Source organism: Clarias gariepinus, chromosome 17, assembly GCF_024256425.1.
Source record: "Clarias gariepinus isolate MV-2021 ecotype Netherlands chromosome 17, CGAR_prim_01v2, whole genome shotgun sequence".
Taxonomy (NCBI): domain Eukaryota; kingdom Metazoa; phylum Chordata; class Actinopteri; order Siluriformes; family Clariidae; genus Clarias; species Clarias gariepinus.
In genome coordinates, this window is record NC_071116.1 from 20,127,171 (window position 1) to 20,146,600 (window position 19,430).

General features: G+C 39.5%; 1 protein-coding gene across 3 annotated transcripts in view; it reads left to right on the top strand.

Annotated features, from left to right (window-relative positions):
* The first annotated feature begins 578 nt into the window (after nucleotides 1-578).
* The window catches only part of map3k1 (mitogen-activated protein kinase kinase kinase 1, E3 ubiquitin protein ligase), a 37,858-nt gene continuing 19,006 nt past the window's right edge, over nucleotides 579-19,430 (top strand). For 2 of the 3 annotated variants that reach the window (XM_053475775.1, XM_053475776.1), the window contains exon 1: nucleotides 579-1,103. In XM_053475775.1, the coding sequence (XP_053331750.1) occupies nucleotides 592-1,103 (512 nt within the window). In that variant the 5' untranslated portion in view covers nucleotides 579-591. Of the gene's footprint in view, nucleotides 1,104-4,843; nucleotides 5,153-19,430 lie in introns of those variants that run through there. The other variant, XM_053475777.1, reaches the window with a different exon arrangement.

Below are 19,430 nucleotides of genomic sequence, written 5' to 3' on the forward strand. Positions count from 1 at the left end.
AAAGTTCTGGCAATAATTTAAAATTACGTTCAGCCTGGTCCACTCCCAGACTGACCAACACTACAGCCAATATACAGTATGCCTGGAGCCTCAAAAGACTTTGGGCTCAAGGCAGGGTACACCATGGACAGGGTGCCAATCCATTGATTGAAGGGAGCGAACACACACACACTACGGTGGGAATTTGGGAATGCCAGTTAGCCTAATCTGCATGTCTTTGGACTGTGGGAGGAAACCGGAGTATGCGGAGGAAAACAATTATGCACAAATCCCTCGAACCCGGCAGTGACAGGCTACACCACCATATATATATATATATATATATATATATATATATTAGGCATGCTTTAAAGATCCATCTAAAAAAAAAAATGGAAACCAATTTTAGTGACACATTCACAAATTTTGGTTCGTACGTTTGATCTCGAAAGGATTGGATTCTATTTACGCCTTCACCCGAATGGCCTTCCATAAAGCAGCGCGTGTAAACAGAACGTAGGTGCCTTGGCTCCTCCCCCTGGCTCCTCCCCCACACCGCCTCCACTCCCTCTCCAATTGCACCTTTTAAGTGGCAAAAATTCGGGACAGAAAATGGCGACGGCGGGGAGCCGGACCTCGTCGTCGGGATTATTAGATTCAAACGAGTGTACAGTAGAAGACAGTAGAAGCGGAGCGCAGGGCGGTGGCAGTGCGCCTAGTCTCCCTAACAGTCCGGGCAGGGTGAAGAGAAACGCGGGCGAGAATGCGCAGTGGAGGCGGAAAGAGCTGCGCAAAGTAAGGAGTGTGGATCTGGAGAAAGCCGAGGGACTGCAGCCCTCCTCCTCCTCCTCCACCTCCACCGCCGACACTGGAGGCACGGCTCCCATCGCCGCACAGCTCCACTACTTCTCCGTGTCCTCTCCTGCCGCCGTGCAGGCCAGTTTGTCCCAGCAATGCCGGCACGTCCAGCACAGCAACTCCCTGAGTGATCATCATCTCCTGGACAAAGCGAGTCTGTGCACCGGCGCTCAGGATTTACACAAAACTTCTTGTAAAAGCAGCAGCAGCGAGCAGATCAGCACTGATCATGCAACTTCAGCGGAACTGAACCCTGTACAGCAGAGGTGAGATTTCACTTTATTCACAATATAGAGAAAAAAAAAAAAATGTTTGACTTTATTGAGAGTCAAAGGATTGGGAAGTTATTTCTGTTTGGGAAGCACATGTTCGATCTGTGACCATATTTAACTCTGACTGGTGAATGAAAAGTTGTGTTTTGCCTTGAAAGATGGATTTGTATCGTCTCGAGTAACTAGGAAGAAAGATTGACTTATTTACTTACTTATTTGAGCCTGTCTGTCAAGTTGCACGCATGGGATATGATATTCAAGCACATGGGCATGAATGGACAGACCCTGACTAATATTAGCTCCAGGAGGTTTGCATTCACTCTTAATCTGTAGTGTCTGAGATATCATCTATATATATATATATATATATATATATATATATATATATATATATATAAAATAAAATATTATTGTGATTTACTGTGTTGAACTTAGCTCTGTCCGAGTTGTTTGTTTATTTAATTCATGTTTTTGAAGCTCATTATTTGTATCACTCTGATGTTTCTTATCCAGTTTAAATCGTTCTTTGATGTCTCTTAAAGATAAAAGCAAATACTTCTTTGAAGTTGTCTCCTAAAAAAAAACTACTGTTTTAAAGATAAGATGTGATGAAATGATTTAAAGAATTATACTTTATACCACTCTTGTGTGAAAATTTAAGCGTAGTAAAAATATAACCTGTGAGAAGGGAGGTCATTTATATAACTTTAATTATGACAAACAAACAGTTGCATTAGTGTTTGATGCAAATATTCATGAAGTAAATGGATATTATCAGAAAATGATCATTTAAAAAGTTCAGGAGTGTACTAGTGCAGTGTATTTCGGAGGATCGTCCCAAAAAGTGATATCAGCATGAAATATAGATTATGGCTAGATGGGTATAATTACTACAGTAAAAACACAAGCACTACCGAAATATCCTCAACATCCTCGCTCAGGTTTACACTTGCTGAATGTCTAAAGATGTTGCACAATTGATTTATTTTTGGAGTATGAATTTTTAACCCTCATAATCTGTTTCCTATTATGTTCCTGTTTCGTGGTGGGATTGTACTGTACATGTATGCATATTAACAGACTTTTCTTGCAGCTTTGTTGATTTAATTAAATGTTTCATTTAGATTTTGGACTGGGAAGCCTGGGAAGTTCCTAAGTCTTTGGTTCATAAAGGAAAAGAAAACAATAAGATTCTTTCCTTTTTTTTTTTTTGTCTTTCTATATAATTTTGCCCTGCTGACACATAGCAAACCTGACAAATCTTTTGCACTGTATTGCTCCCCTCATATTCATGTTGCAATCGTTTTAAGTTTTAGGATAATAACATAAACTGGACCATATTTGAATCTTCGGACGGGGTGATCCCCGGAAAAACCGAAACCATTTGTGTTGCTTTTGTGAATTATTAAGATCATGTGTCAGCCGCTTTACTGGATTGTAGGCTGTCATGTGTAAGCAGAGCAGGTTTATTTTTCCCTCCTGTTTATTCACACTCGAATGTTAAAGCAGTAAATAGTATCTGAGTCAGAGCAGCTCGAATGTGCGTCAGTTAGGAGCCTGATTCACCTCCTGTCGTGTCCCCTCAGGTGAGGAAAAGAAGAAGAGCATCAGCCCAGACCACCCCCCACCCATACACAAATGTCACAGGTTGATGCTTTCTTCTCGTCAGGTGTTGAAAAGGATCCAAAACCAGATGTTCTCCTGTCTGTATACTCTAGCATTAGGAGGCGTTCATCTGCCCGAATGCAGCCGCCGATGTCTACTTGAGAACAGATCAAAGGAGGCTGCTATTCAAGCGCTGCGTCGGGTTGGCATAGTTTTAAAAAGGCTACCTTATTCAGAGGTCTGGGGCGCTTTTGTTTCCTTTGAAGGCTTCCCCCTTGATCACCGCAGGAACCGATTCGTTTGAAGGGAAAGGGTCATTTGGCCACGCAAGGCGAGAAACGTGTTTTTACAGGAACAGCTCCTGATTGGCGAATTTCAATAACAATAATCAGTCTGAGCAAATAACATGGCTTGACATTATGTGTTTGTGTGTACACTTAACTAACTAAGCTCAGGCATGTTGTTCTTGTTGTTGTTTTTATGGTTAAGCCCATTTTAACTCTGATTGTTTAGCAGTGGTTTGGGGCCCAAGTTGTGTGACTGCTGGAGTGCAGTGGTAGTGTTGTGGATTACCGTTTCCGTTAGTGTGGACTGAGCTGGGTGTTCCCGGCCCATGGGATCGTAATTAATTTGTTTGCATTTCCAGCGGATGTGACAGGAGTTCTGATGTTCTAGTTTACAGAAGGCAGCCAGTCAGATGCAGGATAAGATACCTCGACTGGAAAAGGAAAATGTCACGGGACTTTTCTCCAGCCAAGTGAAACACACTGCTCTTGTGTGGTGGTGTGAAACTAAATGTAGGCGGTTTGTTAGGTTAGAGATTTAGCGGTGGCGAAGTCCTGTGGAGCAAGTTAACAATTGTTATTCCTTGTTTTTGTACATATTGATCCAGGCCAGGACATGTTAAATCAACATTGTGTATCGAATGCTTTTTAGCTCTCTGTCTCGCTTGCTTACTCGCTCGCTCTCATTTCTGGTAGTAATAAATAAATAGAGAAGAGTGCTTCCCAATCTCTGAAAGATAACAGTGTCACGAGATCACAAGAAATGAACGGCATAAGTGGGATAGCAAGGTCTAGTATGTGCGCTATTCAGAGATAAAAAGAAATTATAGACATAATTAGATATAATGTTTTGTCTTTGGCATCTACGTGAGATTATCTGAATATCTTAAAATAATTTTTTATTATTCTTTTTCCAGAATTTTGTGAAATCACATGCAACACCACCACTTATGGTTACATGAAAACTACCCAGAGTGGGATAATGGAGTGAAGCTGGGCCCGTTTTTCTTTCTAGCCCAGACTGTACACTCATGCATTCATGCAGCCTGTCAGAGAGTCATGCGCCACCCATAATTATATATATATATATATATATATATATATATATATATATATATATATATATATATATATATATATATATATTATAATAATAATGCAAGAGAGCCAGATTTCCACCCCAGAGAGCTCAGCTTATCGTCCATCTTTAGTCCCCCGGCTGCAGGAGGCTACGTCATTAACATCGTTAACAAGGCATTAGTCATTAACACTGCCCTTTTTGTACCTTTGACTAGGCTGAAATGAAAAAATATACCAAAAGAGCCGCATTCGTATCAGTCGATAAATTGATACATTTGGAATGATTGATAGGTGGGCATGTTTTATTTATTTATTTATTTATTTTTAAACCAACCCTTTGGAAGCCCTCTGTCCAGCCTCCCCATCTCGCATGGTAATCTGGTCTTGAAAATTGCAACATCATCACTTTTTGTCACTGGAAATAGGGAATTTATTTCAAGTTCAAACTGAGTTTCTCTACTTCAAAGAAAACATGACATGACCATAAAAGGACTTTACGGAAAAGAATAAAAAAAGTTGAGATCTCGAATGCGGTTACCTATTTGTCTTGAAGTGTGTGGGAGTGTGATGGTTCCTTCTTTAACATTGTTCCTGTTATGCCATCAGTGAGACCTTGTGATATTGTGCATTGCTCAACATTAGCAGTTCCATTGTCGAGCAATAGATATTAGATGTATTTTTTATTTATTTATTTTTGTCTTCACATTTATTATCACAACGAGCCATCACATTCAGAGACATGAAGGAACTTTTATATTTTTTGAATTGAAAATTGGATTGTACTTAATGTTTTGCACGAATTGTGTTTATTTGAGATGACTTCTCTAAATCTTGTGCTCTTGTCATGTGTGAAGAGAGCATGTGACTCACGATCACCGCGCTAAGAGGTTTTGACGGGTTTGGCGCTATAAGGCGAACTTCCCCGCTAATAAGCTCCGGTATAACATCTGGAGCTACACCGACTTTATTGGTGCTGAGCTAGGACATGGGACGAATGGCTGCTGGGTTAAACGCGTCACAGGTCCATCCTGCCTCATGTTCCCTCGGGAAATGTCTGCTCTTGAAAGTGATACGGTAAGACATATGTATAGAACTTTCTGCAGGGTTTCGCTGGGAGCCATGAGAGCAGTTCCACCCTGGCAGGGGAACACACTTGGAGGTTGATCCTGGTCCATTGATGGTCGCTGATGCTCTTGATTGACACGTGATCTTTGGCTGGAGATGACCATAATTGGCTGAACATCATATGTAGAGATTCAAATAGTCATTTTTAAGCCTGTTGTGTTGCACCCGAAGTCGATGGCGATGAAAGAGTTTTGCAGTTCGCTTGCGAGGTTTTGTCAGTGAAGGCTACATGCTAATGTGTATCATGAGCTGTTTATGGTTGCTGTTGTCTGAAGAATTTGGTTGCTAAGTAGGCAAGGGCAAGAATGTTCAGAAACTGAATGTTTGGCAGGAGGATCAGAAACGAATGTCTTTCTCCATCCGCTTGCACACGGGCTAAAACTATTTGTCCTGATTTGTACGTTATTTGAAGTTGGAGTTCATGGTAATTTGGGTGATTTAAGACCCCAGGAAATATTTTCTTAAAAAAAAATAAATAAATAAATCTTCTAAAACCGTGGTGCAGAAATTTATGTGGCAGGATAATCTGTTTGACGTTCGTTTAAATCATCGTCTACCAAAGTGAAGAAAATTTATATGTATTTCATTGCATTTATTGAAGTTTATATATACAGTTTATTTCTTTATTTACAGTCCATTGAATATATAAGAAAAGATATAATGATATCTGTGATCATTTCTCCCATTGACCAATCTAAAGTAGAACAGTCTACTTTTTAAGAATACATGCTTTTATCTGTACATCAGTGTTTAACTAAACCACAACTTCTTAGTTAATTGCAATGCTTTTTTTCCCCGTCACATCCTGTATATACCTACCTTTTTGTTTAACCTGTCATGAGTGAGATTTCATGTCCCTGACTGGTTTACACTCTTTTAGTGTCGCATAGTAAATAATAATAGAATCCTAATGCGTATGTTATGAAAACTGGGAATCGCCCTCAGTGTGCCATCTCGCCTGTAAATATAGCTAGGATTCGTGTGTAAAGATATTTGCCCTCATTCTGTCGAGTGGAGGTCTCCTGAGATTTGGCCTATTTTGTCTAACCAGTCAAGGCCTCTTCATGGTCACCAGAAAGCGCCTGTTTAAAGCCTAGGTTAGCTGAAATGCTCAAGCCTGAATGCTGGCAACAAAGATCCGGATATTTCAGTGCCCATTAGGTCCTGATGGTCTGCACAGGGGGTCCCCCCCACCCCACCCCACCCACACACACTCGTTCACACACACAACTCTCCTCATTTCTGTTTAGTTAGCAACAGGACGAGGAAAGCTAGAGATTACATGTGAAAAGCAAACACACAGGTCCCTGAATAATCAGACCCAGATTACTAGTTAAAACAATGTGTCTTGTGGAGGGTCATCATGTGAGACCGACCCTGTTCTAGAACAAAAATACAAATAAAAGTCATGGGATAGTATGTCCTAGTAATGCAGTGAGGCGGGGAAATGAAAAAACAAACAAACATCTGCATAAAGTAAGTGCATGCTTTTGTAAAAGTGAAAGAGGAAATGGCTTTGGTTTTGTTGGCTGCTTCTTTTCTCCACTGAAGGGTTTTAGTTCGAGCCACTGTCACTTTCGCAATCTAGAAATATACCGTTTTCAGTGATGTCTGAGCTGCTTGCCAGTAATGTCTGAGCTCCTTTAACCGGTGCGTTACTGGTCATGTTTAGGGGCTGTCCTGGTGACCTGTCCTGAAACTGCGCCGAGAATTTCGTCATCAGCAAGAATTTCCATTAGGGGTGTATGATATGACAGAAAATACCAGGACAGGTCATCTGATTGTTGAAAGAGCAATTCTTTATTATAGGATACGTGTCTTTTTATATATAGGTTAATAATTGAATATAGGAAAATATATATGATTTAATATAGGATAAGTTTAGCTCCAAAATAAAAAAAATAAAAATATTAAACATTGAACGATCAGTGTCATTTTGTAAACATTATCCACAATATTAAAAAATTCGATAGACAGACATTTTATTGATGTGTACAGACACTTCATTAATCCCAGACAGAAATTTCAGATATCCAGCAGCAATAGAAACAGTAGCACAAGGACAGGTTTGTAGATGTGATCACACACTGTATATCTAACATATTAATCAGTAAACACAGGGTAATGTGAGAACAGAACAAAAGTTACCAGTGCAATGCTTAGAACATAAAGCTACCAAATGTATTAAAAGAATATAATTAAAGCATAGAAGTCGCAAGTAATAATAATTTTTAAAAATGCATATATTATTATTATTATTATTATTTTTAATAATTATAATAATAATAATAATAAGTGAAATGCAGTGCAGCTTTGATGTGCAATTGTATTTATGACAAAGTGACAACCGTGCAAAAAGTAATTGTGCAAAGTACATTTGCAGAAATTACTGCAATATGGATATTATATCATCACCCTCCTCTACTGGCTTCCCTTATTTCTGAATAGCTAAAATTTCCGGTCATTTCTTACTTTCTTTCTTTTTTTATTATCTGTCCACATGTCTCCTGCTCAGATTCGTTCTAGTCCCGGTCAGCTGCCCTACTAACCCTCCCAGGATTCATTCTCTGGCTTGCACTCCTTGCAATTAATTACTAGCATCAAAGTACAAACAGCTTTAAACTGAACGCTTGTTTACTCTTAGAGTAAACTACATTTATAGTTGGACGTGTGTGAAAAATTGGTTATTTGACTGCGACTGCTGTACTGTAGGCATCGGACCAAATCTTGATGGCCCAATAAGAGGACCATTGTTGTGGAACAGAGGGGCGCATGCAACTGGCATGGCAATAAAACTCCCCCCCCCCACACACACACACTCTTATGCAGCAGCGTTGCAGAATGTTGTGCACAAGCGTGCATACGAATTTCTAGGGATTTCTCCGATTTACTCCGTAAACTGTAATAAAGTTGCATAAACAGTGCAGAACCCTGGACTGACAGATTTAATGCATGTGTAGCTCTTCTAGGAAATGAAAGTGGGTTAATGATAAAAAAAAAAAGTGTACTTTGCTCAATACAAAGCTGTCTCAAGTGACGAGACGAATGCGATTGGCCTCTGTGTTAGCACGTTTCATGACCTCGCGTTAACCACCAGAGGGTAAACCGGGAAAGCCTTCATATTAACACCGCAGTCAATAGTTCAGCAAGTTGTCCCCCAGAGCAACGACTAAAAGCTGTGGAGCAACATGTAAGCAGTAACAGCTTGGGAACGTAGCGCTGACCGCCAATCATCTCGCTCCTCAAGAGACAGGTAATACGATCCTGCCCTGTTGGACGGCCACTCGGATACGAGAGCGCTACACGGCGCTACCCTACTCGAAGCGCTAACATATGGATTCTGTGAAGCCTTTAATGAGGTGCCTCTAAATATTTGAAGGACGATAATAACGAAAATGGCCGAGTAACCCCGAACCACCCTGCAGACTCTCTATCCTCTTCAACTCTCCCATTAGCTACATTCCAGTCTGCTTTTCAGAAGAAAGGCTTTCGAAGTGTTTACTCAGCCACTCCTTTTCTCCCTCAGCGCGTTCATCCGGGCTGCTGCTCCGGCCCCGTGCTTCCCCCGCGACGCTCTTCCGCAGTTGTTTTCCTTTTTGTCTTGCTCGGTTGTTCGGAGGTCAAGTTTTGACTCTGTTGACTTTTTTTTTTCTTCTCCCTCTATAAGGCATCTGAAATGTTTGGGTGGAAAGGAGCATTAAGATTGAATGGAACTTTTTCTTACTTTCTTTCCTTTTCAATGTTCTCATGCAACAGTTCCACTCTGGATAAAGTTAAGCAGATTTAACTTTGTGGTGTATCAGGCTCTTTCAGGGCTACATTGCTGACAGTAATGTCCTTGGTTTCTTTGTACAGAGTAGCACAAAAAAAATACAGTTTCTTTTTAAGTCTAGCAGTCTTGCGACTTCTCCTTATTCTACCCTTCCTGATTATTTCCCTTTCCCTTTTCTTCGGTTCTAGATTCTTGGTACATGTGACTTCCATAAAAAAAATATAAAAAAAAAAGTGCTAATACAAAGAAAATGTATTCTTAGAATTTCCTGTAACGGCTATTAAAATCGTAACTTGGCAACGTTTACTTATTCTCTCGAAACGCTTAAACAAGCCAAGTAGTTGATTAAAGCTTCAAAAGTAAGTGGATCCAGCTAACTTTGGGTTTTTATAGTAATGTGTCAAGCATGTAGACATGAACGGCCATTGATTAGTCATGATGACTGACTCCATTTCATGTCCGAGACTGCATCTGGATTGCTGAGCACTATGTTAAAGTTGCAGCAATTCTGAAATTTTTTTTATTCTTCCCCCACTAACAGACGCAGTTTAAATGAGTAGTGTTAGCATTACCACACAGGCTGCGTTAAGGATGGATGTACATTTTACTCCAAAAACCCACCCAACCCTCATCTTCAGATATTCTACCTTCTAAATATACGATTTCTACTTTAAGTCAAACTGGGACTTGGGACAGTTCATGTGAACAAAGGCATACAACCAGCTGACTTCAAGCACATCAGTGTGATGAGACTCTTACCTGCGGTAAGACATTTGATTGGTGCAAATGTATTAAAGAAGGCAGTACATCTGTGAATAACAATCCTGGCTGAGGTGGCTTGGCGCACACTGCAGTGGACACTGAGATATTGGAATGGTCTCATGGAAAAATAAACAATGTGTTATGGTCAACCAAAGGTGTTCTGTTTTTGCAGGACAATGCGGAATTGTATACCGCACACTGCACTGTAAGGAACTTTTAGGTCGTTGAAGGAGTTCCTGGGAGGCCAGCGTTTCAGACATGAAGCAGACGGTCTGATCATGGCGTGAATGGCTAGTCAGCCAAAAATGTATACATGCATTAAGAAAAGAAAAATGGTATGATGTTTATTATATTAATATAATATAAATAATATCATATTATCATAAGAGTATCTCATATATCTATATAGAAGCTTTGTAAACAAAAAAAAAGATATAATTTTTACTTTTTTCAATATTGAAAGAATGAACAAAAACTAATTCATGGAAAGAAAAAAAAAAGGAAAGGTTATAATCCTTTCCTTTGCAAACAAAAAAGTTAAATTAATAAATAAATCTATAAATTTGTAACTTTTTTGCAAAGCTTGTCTGGGAGAGCGTCTAACTTTAACGAAAGAATTATAACCTTTTTTTCCCCTTCTATTTCTTTTTTTCCCCCCATCAATTACTTTCTCTTCGTTCTCTCAATATGGCAAAAAGTAGAAACAGGAAATCCACAAAAAAAGGTAGAAAACCTTATCATTGTGGTTGTTGCTTGAATGCTAAGCTCGATGAAAGAACAAGGCGTTGGCGTAAGTGCTGAAGCAGCAGCCACCCACTGTAAAGGCGTCTTTCACAGAAATGTTTCATGAACATGTGTTTGTTCTTGTTCAAACACCCATCAGGTTGAGTTGGGTACATCACCACAGCTAAAGTTTAATTCGGATCCTCTGAATGTTTTGAATTCATTTTTAATCTTTCAGCAGTCTTTAAATAGCCGCTTTCTCCGCATTGCTTCAGATGTATGTAAAGATATCCTAGCTGTAGCTATCTTTATCCACTGCACTTTTAGCGCCTGAGCTTATCCTTGGGATATACGGGACAGTTCGCCTGTGAGCTGCAGTTTGTTTGGTTTTTTTGCTCTCGACTGGCGCATCCATTTATCTTCCTCTGTTTCTTACTTTCACTTATATGCGTGTGTGTGGTTGCGCACATTTGCCCCAGATTTTTCCATGAATCAAGTCTCTCCTATTTCTTTGAGACACTGAAATATGCCCCACCTTCTGCCGGCAGGTTTGGCAGGATGAAGCCAGAAAGAAATGCTTGTTTGTTTCTATTTTCTGTCCTCTTTCTCTGATGACGTGCTTGGTGTGTCTTACACGCTCTCTCTCTCTCTCACTTCTCTTTGTGTTCGCCGTGGAGTTGCTTTGCGTCTGTGAGTGGAGTTATTGTATTCGTCAGGTCAGAGTGATGAGGGGAAGACCACGTGTCCAAACATGAGCCTCTGACCTGGATGCTCTGTCACCACAGCCTAGAAATCCCCTCTCAGATTGTGGAAAAATAAGCCTCCACCGCAGGCCAATGTTAGAGCTGAGGAGATGAGTTTGTTTTTCAGAAAGCTCAGATTCACTGTTATTTCTTGAGACCTCATGAGACTGTAGCTGAAGTCCCCCTTCGTGCCTGATGCTGTTTTGGTTGAGGAGGATGGGCCATGTCTGGCTGTCATAATGTCGATTTTATTTATTGATTTTTATTTGTTTTCATTTAGAATAATAACAATTTACAGTGCTGTGCAAAAATCTTGACACCCCTCTTTTCTTCATGTTTTGCTTCCAAAGACCCAGACCTTCTAGTATATTTTAATGTAGTCTTGGGGGAATAGATCTCCAGGCTCCCTGAAGGACTTTACTGGCTCGTATTTTCAATCCAGACCCTGTACCTAAACAGTTTAAGTAAATTTCAAGACATGAACCAGTGAGAAACATGTGCAGATTATGACACATGATCAGGCAGGTGATTAGTAAACTGATGATGCTAAATACTGACTGTTTGTAGATTCAATAGATGAGAGGGGAAATGAGGTTGCTGCTGAGGTTTATATGTAAATGACCAATTTTGTATCCTATATTCCGCTTTAAAACGTTTGTTCCCATTTTTTTTCCATCTTATCCACATAATACATAATTTATGGAGATGGTGGCGGGGGGGGCTAATTATGAATCATAATTTGTAATAAATAAATAATCATAAATGTGTGCTGATTGACATATTGCCACACTGACACCAAAATTGATTGAAAAATTATATATATTATATTAATATTAGTCTCAAACTGCGATGTTTTACCTTCTAAGATACCCCTGAAGTCTCAAAACTCTGGGGCATTTGGGGAGGTGAAACGTCGCAGTTTCTTATAACCCTACAGGTAGTACACTCTGAACTATTTAGACATGTTTATCCCGTGTAGTAGGAGTGAATTAATTGGCAAGTTTGTTTAGAAATAAAAATTATGGTGGACAGATATACACGCTGCTCAGGTAATACTTACACTCTTGTATTTGGAGATAATTTGTATTGTTTAAATGCTGCATTCGTTTTTAAGTGAGAAAATTTATTTTATAAGTAAAAGGATTAAAAGTGTAACAAAATCGGGTAAAAATGTTATATCGAATCTGGATATTTATAAAACTGTGATACTTATAAAATCGCTATTTTAATCAAAACGGCACTGAGGTATCAGGAGAGATTATTAGAGCCTGGTCTCTAATAATTTAATTTAATTTAATATGAAATGGTGACGTTCAACAGTACTGCTTATATTTAGTTTTTAATCATTTCTTTGGTTAAATGTTTTATATAATGAATAATTTATTCATGTAGCAATTTATTCATCCAGAATTATCTTCAATTGTATGAAGATAGCGTTTCTAATTTTGCTTTAGTATGGCAATTTTGCATGGAGGGTTATTAGTAAGGTGTTATTTGTAAGGTGTTAAATTGCTTAACCAGAAACTCTTGACCTTCACAGTTCTTGTTTGTGTCCATTACTGCTGACGTTGTTCTTTTTTTTTTTTTTTTTTTTTTTTAACCAACATCCTCAAAAACAGAGTATTTATTAATAGGGTTGTTTTTTCATTATAGCACTCAGATCTCCATATAAGGCTTTAGACTTCGTGTGACCACATTCCGTACGGTCTATAAAGTGAATGTTTAACAGGTAGTAAGTTAGCAGTACGCTGCGATAAGAAACCACAACCAGGAGGCCATGTCTCAGGTAAGCCCACCGAGTGTGTGTTTAAGATGAAGTCATGTTCCATTTGCTGTGACCTTGAAGCGCGGCAAGTTATATTGTCTCAAGGTTCGACCGTGAACATAATGTCGTCGGTGTTTACAGCCAGATAACGGTATTTGGTCATGGGCTTTTGAAGTTAACGTAGAGAGAGTGGGTCTTGTTGGTAGCCCTGTAAGCACTTCTGTTGATGTGTTGAGTAACTTCAACCTCAGGTAAAACCAGTTTGAGGTGAAAAAAAAAAAAGGAGTTTAGTTACATGATGATCCATGGTAACATGAAACTGGATATAAATGTGCTCGTGGCTAAATCGTACTTTTTAACACCTTTTAAACACTTTAACGTACATAGACTGCATAATCATACCACAGCTACTTGTCATTACATTAGTAGTGTATTAGTATTACATACTTGGATGCAAAAAAAATAAATAGGTAACCTTACAAATGTTAAGGTGATTAACATTAATGAATTTTTTTTAAATATATCACAAAACTACTTGGATCTTTTGCAAATACTCGCGTTTTGTAAAAGTATTGCTCCTTTTCCCTCCGAATTTATGCTCCCATCTATGGAGTGTGGAGCAGATCATCATTGCTTCATGTGAGATGATATTTAATGTGTGTGTTTTTTTTTTTTTTTTTTTTTTTTTTTTTATATATATACTTTTTATTTAATTTTTTATACATTTAGTCATTTTCAATACTTTAAAACCTGTAAGAATATAGCTACTTGGAATAAATCAGACAATAAACTGTAATGTTGCTACTGAATCAAATAAGAAAAATAATTAACAGTCTAACTAGGCTTTAAAGCTTTATTGGGGTTAGTACCTTAATTATTATGGCGCATTAGAAAGAGTTCCCATGCTCAGTTTTTTGGTTCTTCAAAAAAAAAAAGAATGTGTGCGAAATTCCATGAAGGTGCATCAAACACCTGGAAAAAAAGACCAGCATTATAGACCAGCATTATTCCTGGATTAGTTGGATAACCAGGAGGGTTATGAACAGATTTAGATGCATAACTTTAGCCTAATTGGCATTGTGCACAATGAGATCTTCCAAGTAAGTCTGTAAAAGTGTTCTGTTTAAAGCAATGTCGTATTTTAAATGGCCTCTTCTCTGAAGATCAGTGGGTCGACCTGGAAGTTCTGCCTGTGACCCTGCCGCTCGTAAACCGCCTAAAACATCATTACTAAAGAACATTTGACACGGTTCGGGGTTTCCTGTTCTTGGGTCTTTTTCAGATGGAGATCTCATTGATGGGTGTCCAAATTTTTGTTTACTTGTACATGGTTTAAGAAAGAAGCCAGTTGTATTTTGCAGCAAAACACGTTATTTGGCACAGAAAGCGGTTCTGTTATGCCAAAAACTCGCCTTCTTTTAGGAAGCTATGTACTTAGAAATCATGTGACTGTGTAACATGTCCTGGAGATGAAGTATCAGTGTTGTTCATGTGTACACGTGTTCAGCTTCCACTGCTTCCTGTGTGTGCATATATATGCAAGCTGTGTGTGTGTGTATATATATATATATGTTTGCGTGCGAGTGTGTGCATGCCTCCCCTGCCCCCCACCTGCCCTCTCCAGAGGCCATGCTCTACTTCCAGCACTAGGGCCATTAATGGACCGCCTGCTCATCAGCTCTCTTGGCTCAATTGCCCTGACGCTGGAGCTTTGTGTGTGTGTGTTAAAGTAGCACTCAGGCTGGAACACAAGTAAGGTGTTACATACTGTTCTTCCAACCCTATGACTGCGCCTCCTCACTTCCCATATAGTGCGGTTATAGAAAGCATGTCAGGCTAGATGATGTCCACAGCAGGTTTTCTACTTGATTCTATCCTAAAGTCTGCATGTTGTTTCCTAGCTGACCTGCTTTAGAGGGAAAGGAAAGCTGGAGGGGGTTTCGAGGTTAGTAAAGATGTGCCATGCTGAGAGAGGCTGGTGTGGAGATGGTGGGGGTCGCGGTGCTCCGGTGGGGGCAGAGTGTCGCACACTGCGTCGGTTGACTAGCAGGAATTTCTCCGCATTCCAGCCACATACCAGAGCTGGAGCATTGGGACGCACAGACTACACAGCATGCATCATTGATTTTCCATTCTCTGCACCTGCATCAACCACCACCACAGCTGCTGGATTTTTCATTCAGGGTTTTTATGGTGTTTAAAATCCAACATGGGCACTTCTGGAATTGTTATATTTTGCCCCCCCCGATGTGGACGTGCGAAGCTTGAGTCACAAAAGAGCGCAAGAAGCTACACGGGACACCAAGCAATGAGCGTGTCTAAATGGAGAAATTATTTATAATAAGTCCAAGTCTCGGATTACCTCCAAAAATAAAAGGCGTTTGCAGAGTTCCGCCATCATGTGAGGCCTTTAAGAGCCGGGAGGCAGGATGCATCCAAAATATTTAGCCTTTGATACTTGTGCGCCTACTGTGGTGGTGAAAGTTTACTTCACATCACATGGTGGATATACACACACAAAAATCCGGCAGTTAAACTTTGACTTTTTGTGTAATATTTATTCATTTTAAACAAATAGACATCGTGTCTTATGACATTCTGAAACAAAGTTTAGAAGTTTGGTTTTTTCTTCTTCTTCTTCTTATTATTATTATTATTACAGCTTGAGGATAAAAAAATTACATTTATTATTTGTTTTATTCATATTTCTTTTTTTTAAGCTGACCTGGCACTGAAACATAATTTTATAGTAGCAACTATCTAATTTATATCCTCTCTTATTATTTGTTAAACTCCCAGCATCAGTCCGTGGGATTATTTTCTATATTTAACAGTATTTATTAATATTATCAATCAAATGTTAACCCAAGATTTAAAGAGTAAATCTTCTTACACTCCTAGTGTTTCCAAGCTTATGGAAATCCGGTGCTGATGTTTTGTTGGCATTATGGCATAATTCTTCATTATTACTGAATAAAGGATTAACTTCATTGATGTTCAATTACTCAGTTTACGTTTATTATTCAGTAATATTTTGGCCCTGGTTTTAATTCTGAATTAATTATATTAATTAAATTAGCAAAATGCTCTCACAGGAACAAGAATTGCTGCTTCTTCTTTAGACTTTATGGGCTGTTAGGGGCAATACTGCCACCTAATGGACTGGAGTGTGGAGCAGGAGATTCGCCGGGGGAGAAAAAGATTGCTTTACAACACAGCATGAAATTTAATCCATTAGTTTTTTTTTTCATGCTTTAAGCTTGAGACAAATCAAACAATAAACTTTAAAGATGATATGAAATTAATTCCTAAAAGACACAATAATCTAATCAAGTCCAGTATTAATTTTCTCCATTGTGTTTTTGATTAAGCTTTACATGCACTTGGCATTTTCTCATCCAGCTTCTCGAGAGAGCCAAAACCTCTTAAAGTTCCCAAACAGGCGAACACAACTCTCTTTAGACTACATAATTGAAACTGTAACTGCTTATTAAAATGCACTCTCAAGTTTGGCTGTGTAATGTCCAGCAGTGTCAGTAACTTTCAGGACATCTCTGTTAGAGAGTTCCTGATTGTTAACACCAGCTACAAATCCGTTCCACATACTGTACTCGTCTTCACATTACAGCTGAAGAGTTTCCAATTCGTTCAACTGTTGCAGTGGTCATTTTCCCCGAAGCTGTCGTCTGTAGTCCACCCGTCCTACTGTCTCTGCTGTGGCTTTTGGACTCGTTGGCAGGACAGCGGTGTACAGTTCATTTAAAAAATGACAAATATGCGTCTTTCAAAACATGCTGGTGTCTCGTGCTGTTGTTTGGGAACAGCTGATGGAAGGTGAAACCTCCTCGCCTTCGCCTATTTCGGACTGTATGCATCGTCTGATGTCCGCGCGGACGCTGCAAGGGGTCAGCACCTCTGACTTCCACAAAGCTTACTTGGTTAAGGACAAGGAGAGGATGAACTCTGTACTGGCAAAAAGCCCTCCCTCTGATGGTTTCTAACATACCCAGAATGAAGATTTCATTTCTCTTTATCCAGTTATGCACGATTCCAGTTTCCTAAAGGTTTCTGTTCCCTAAATAAAGACAAAAGGGCTTTTTTTTTTTTTTTTTTTTCCGCTAGTCAGTTTCTGATCTTATGAGATCGTCTCTCGCTCTAAGGTGCAGATAACTGAGCCGAACAAAATAAGTCCTCACATTGGACTGTCTGATCTGCTGACTTCCTTTATATTAAACTTATTTACAGGAGAGAAACCTTTAATACTCTATACTGCAAATCTCAGCTGTCTGTCTGCTCTGCTCTAACCCTGCAGATCTCATCACAAAAAAAACTTCTTCTTTTTTTTGTGCTGATCCTGCTAGTACAATCCAATATCTAACGGCACTGAATTAATTAGAAATGCCAGGAGTATAAATCTTTTAGCTTACAGCCCCAACATTTGCAGTTGAAAGCTTGCTCAGTGCTTCTGCTGGACATTTGTTTCGGCTGTTTAATAATCCCTGGCACGTTGTTTGGATGGGAAGTTTGTCTGCGTCATCGTCAGCTCTTCGATGAAGGCGACGTTAATGTCTCTAGGGGGTTTATCAGGTAGACGCAAGGTACACCTCTATAGATCTGTTTGCTCAGCAGCTCAACAGTGCCTCCACTCCTCCACCCGCTTTGGTTTGCCTCAACACAAATACAGTAACCTTGTACAAATTTACAAATAGACAAACTGAACAGACAAACAGTCCTATTTATGGTAGATGGTAACGACCGAGTTAATAGGTAAGGGAGTACATCACTCTGCTGACGAGGGATGTTGATGATGAATTGGTAATTGAATAATGCCAGTAAAATTCGAACCAATAAAAAATGTTTTAACTGATGATGTTTGTTTTGCATCTGTTTCTCCGCAGCTCATGTACCGCTTGCAATTCACACACTGTACAGTATCATATGTTAAATTTTTAACAGCCTTATTTTTTCTGAATGTCAATCACTGCATTTTGTGGCATTAATTAATTCAGTTAAATGCTTTTTAAAGAAGAATTTTTTTTTTTATTTTAAAAAACAGCAGACTATGGTTAGGCGGTCACTGTTGATATTGAAACGAATTGCTGCAAATAAATCGACACGCCGAAAAAAAAGTAGAAAACAAAAAAAAGTTTAAATAAACGTAAACTGAGAAAAAAAAGTGTCGCTGGTTGGGATGCATTGTTAATAATTGATTCTTTTTTTTTTTTTTTCTTCAAATTTTCTCCCTAATTTAGTCGTGGCCAATTCCTCCCCGTCACTAGGGGGCTCCCACATTAAGGCTACTACTACCACTCAGCCGGGAGGGTGAAGACTATCACGTGTTTCGTCCGAACCGCGTGACTTCACGCGTCAGCCGACCGCATCTTTTCGAACTGCTTGCTCACGCACCGTTAGGGTCGGAGTAACACACTCGGAGGAAAGCGCCAGCCGCTCCTTCCGCGTGCGCAAGTTCACAGACGCCCCTGATTGGCTGTAGAGCCGTGATTGATGTAGGAGCGCAAAATACCTCTCATCCCTCCCCCCTGAGAGAGCTCGGCCAATTAGCTCTCTCTGTGCCTCCGGCTGTGAGAGGTAACAGCATCACCTGGGGTTCGAACCAGCGATCTCCGGATGATAGGGCGAGCGCTTTACCACTGCGCCACTCAGAGGCCTAATAATTGATTCTTAACAGGAAATTTATGATTATCGCAAACCTGTTCACGTGTTGATGCTAAAGTTGCTCCTTCTGCGTTTATTCAACTGTTTATTGCAGTAGTATGACTGAGTGCGCCACCTACAGGTAACGGTGTAATCGCACGCAGGTCTGCAAAGTCATTTAGGATGGAATTTAATACTTTTGCTAAACAAACTAGCTTTGCAGATTTTAAAATTTTTCTTTATTTTACCATTTGAGAGCTGATTAAACTGTAGAATTGACCCGTCAGGGGTGTGATGATTTATGGCTAGCTAGATCGCTGGTAATTAATCAAACTTTGAATTGGGGGGGAGTTTTGGCTAAAGAAAGGCATTTGGGATCAGAAGAAAACTGGCATTAAAAAGTGATAACTTTATCTCTGTTGTTCTGTTTATTTTCATTTCTGGTTACCTGGATGCGAATCCGCTGAATCTTAACCAGATATTGCGCAAGTCTTTGTTTTTTAGCTTAAAGTAAACTTCACCATATGATCTTCCTTCATCAGCGCTGATCATGTGCACAAATAGTTTTCCTGAGTGTGTGTGTGTGTGTGTGTGTGTGTGTGTCGTTTCCTCATATTTGGAAAAGGACCATCAATGTTGACGCACAGCGTTTTTGGCTAAGATTTCACAAAACACCTGCTGCCTTTGTCTTGACCAGTTTTAGGACTCGAGCAGGTTGTGTGTGTGTGTGTGTGTGTGTGTTTGTGTGTGTGTGTTTGTGTGCGCGGTTGTGTTTTATTTTAAATCGGTTATATCCTCTGATTTTCA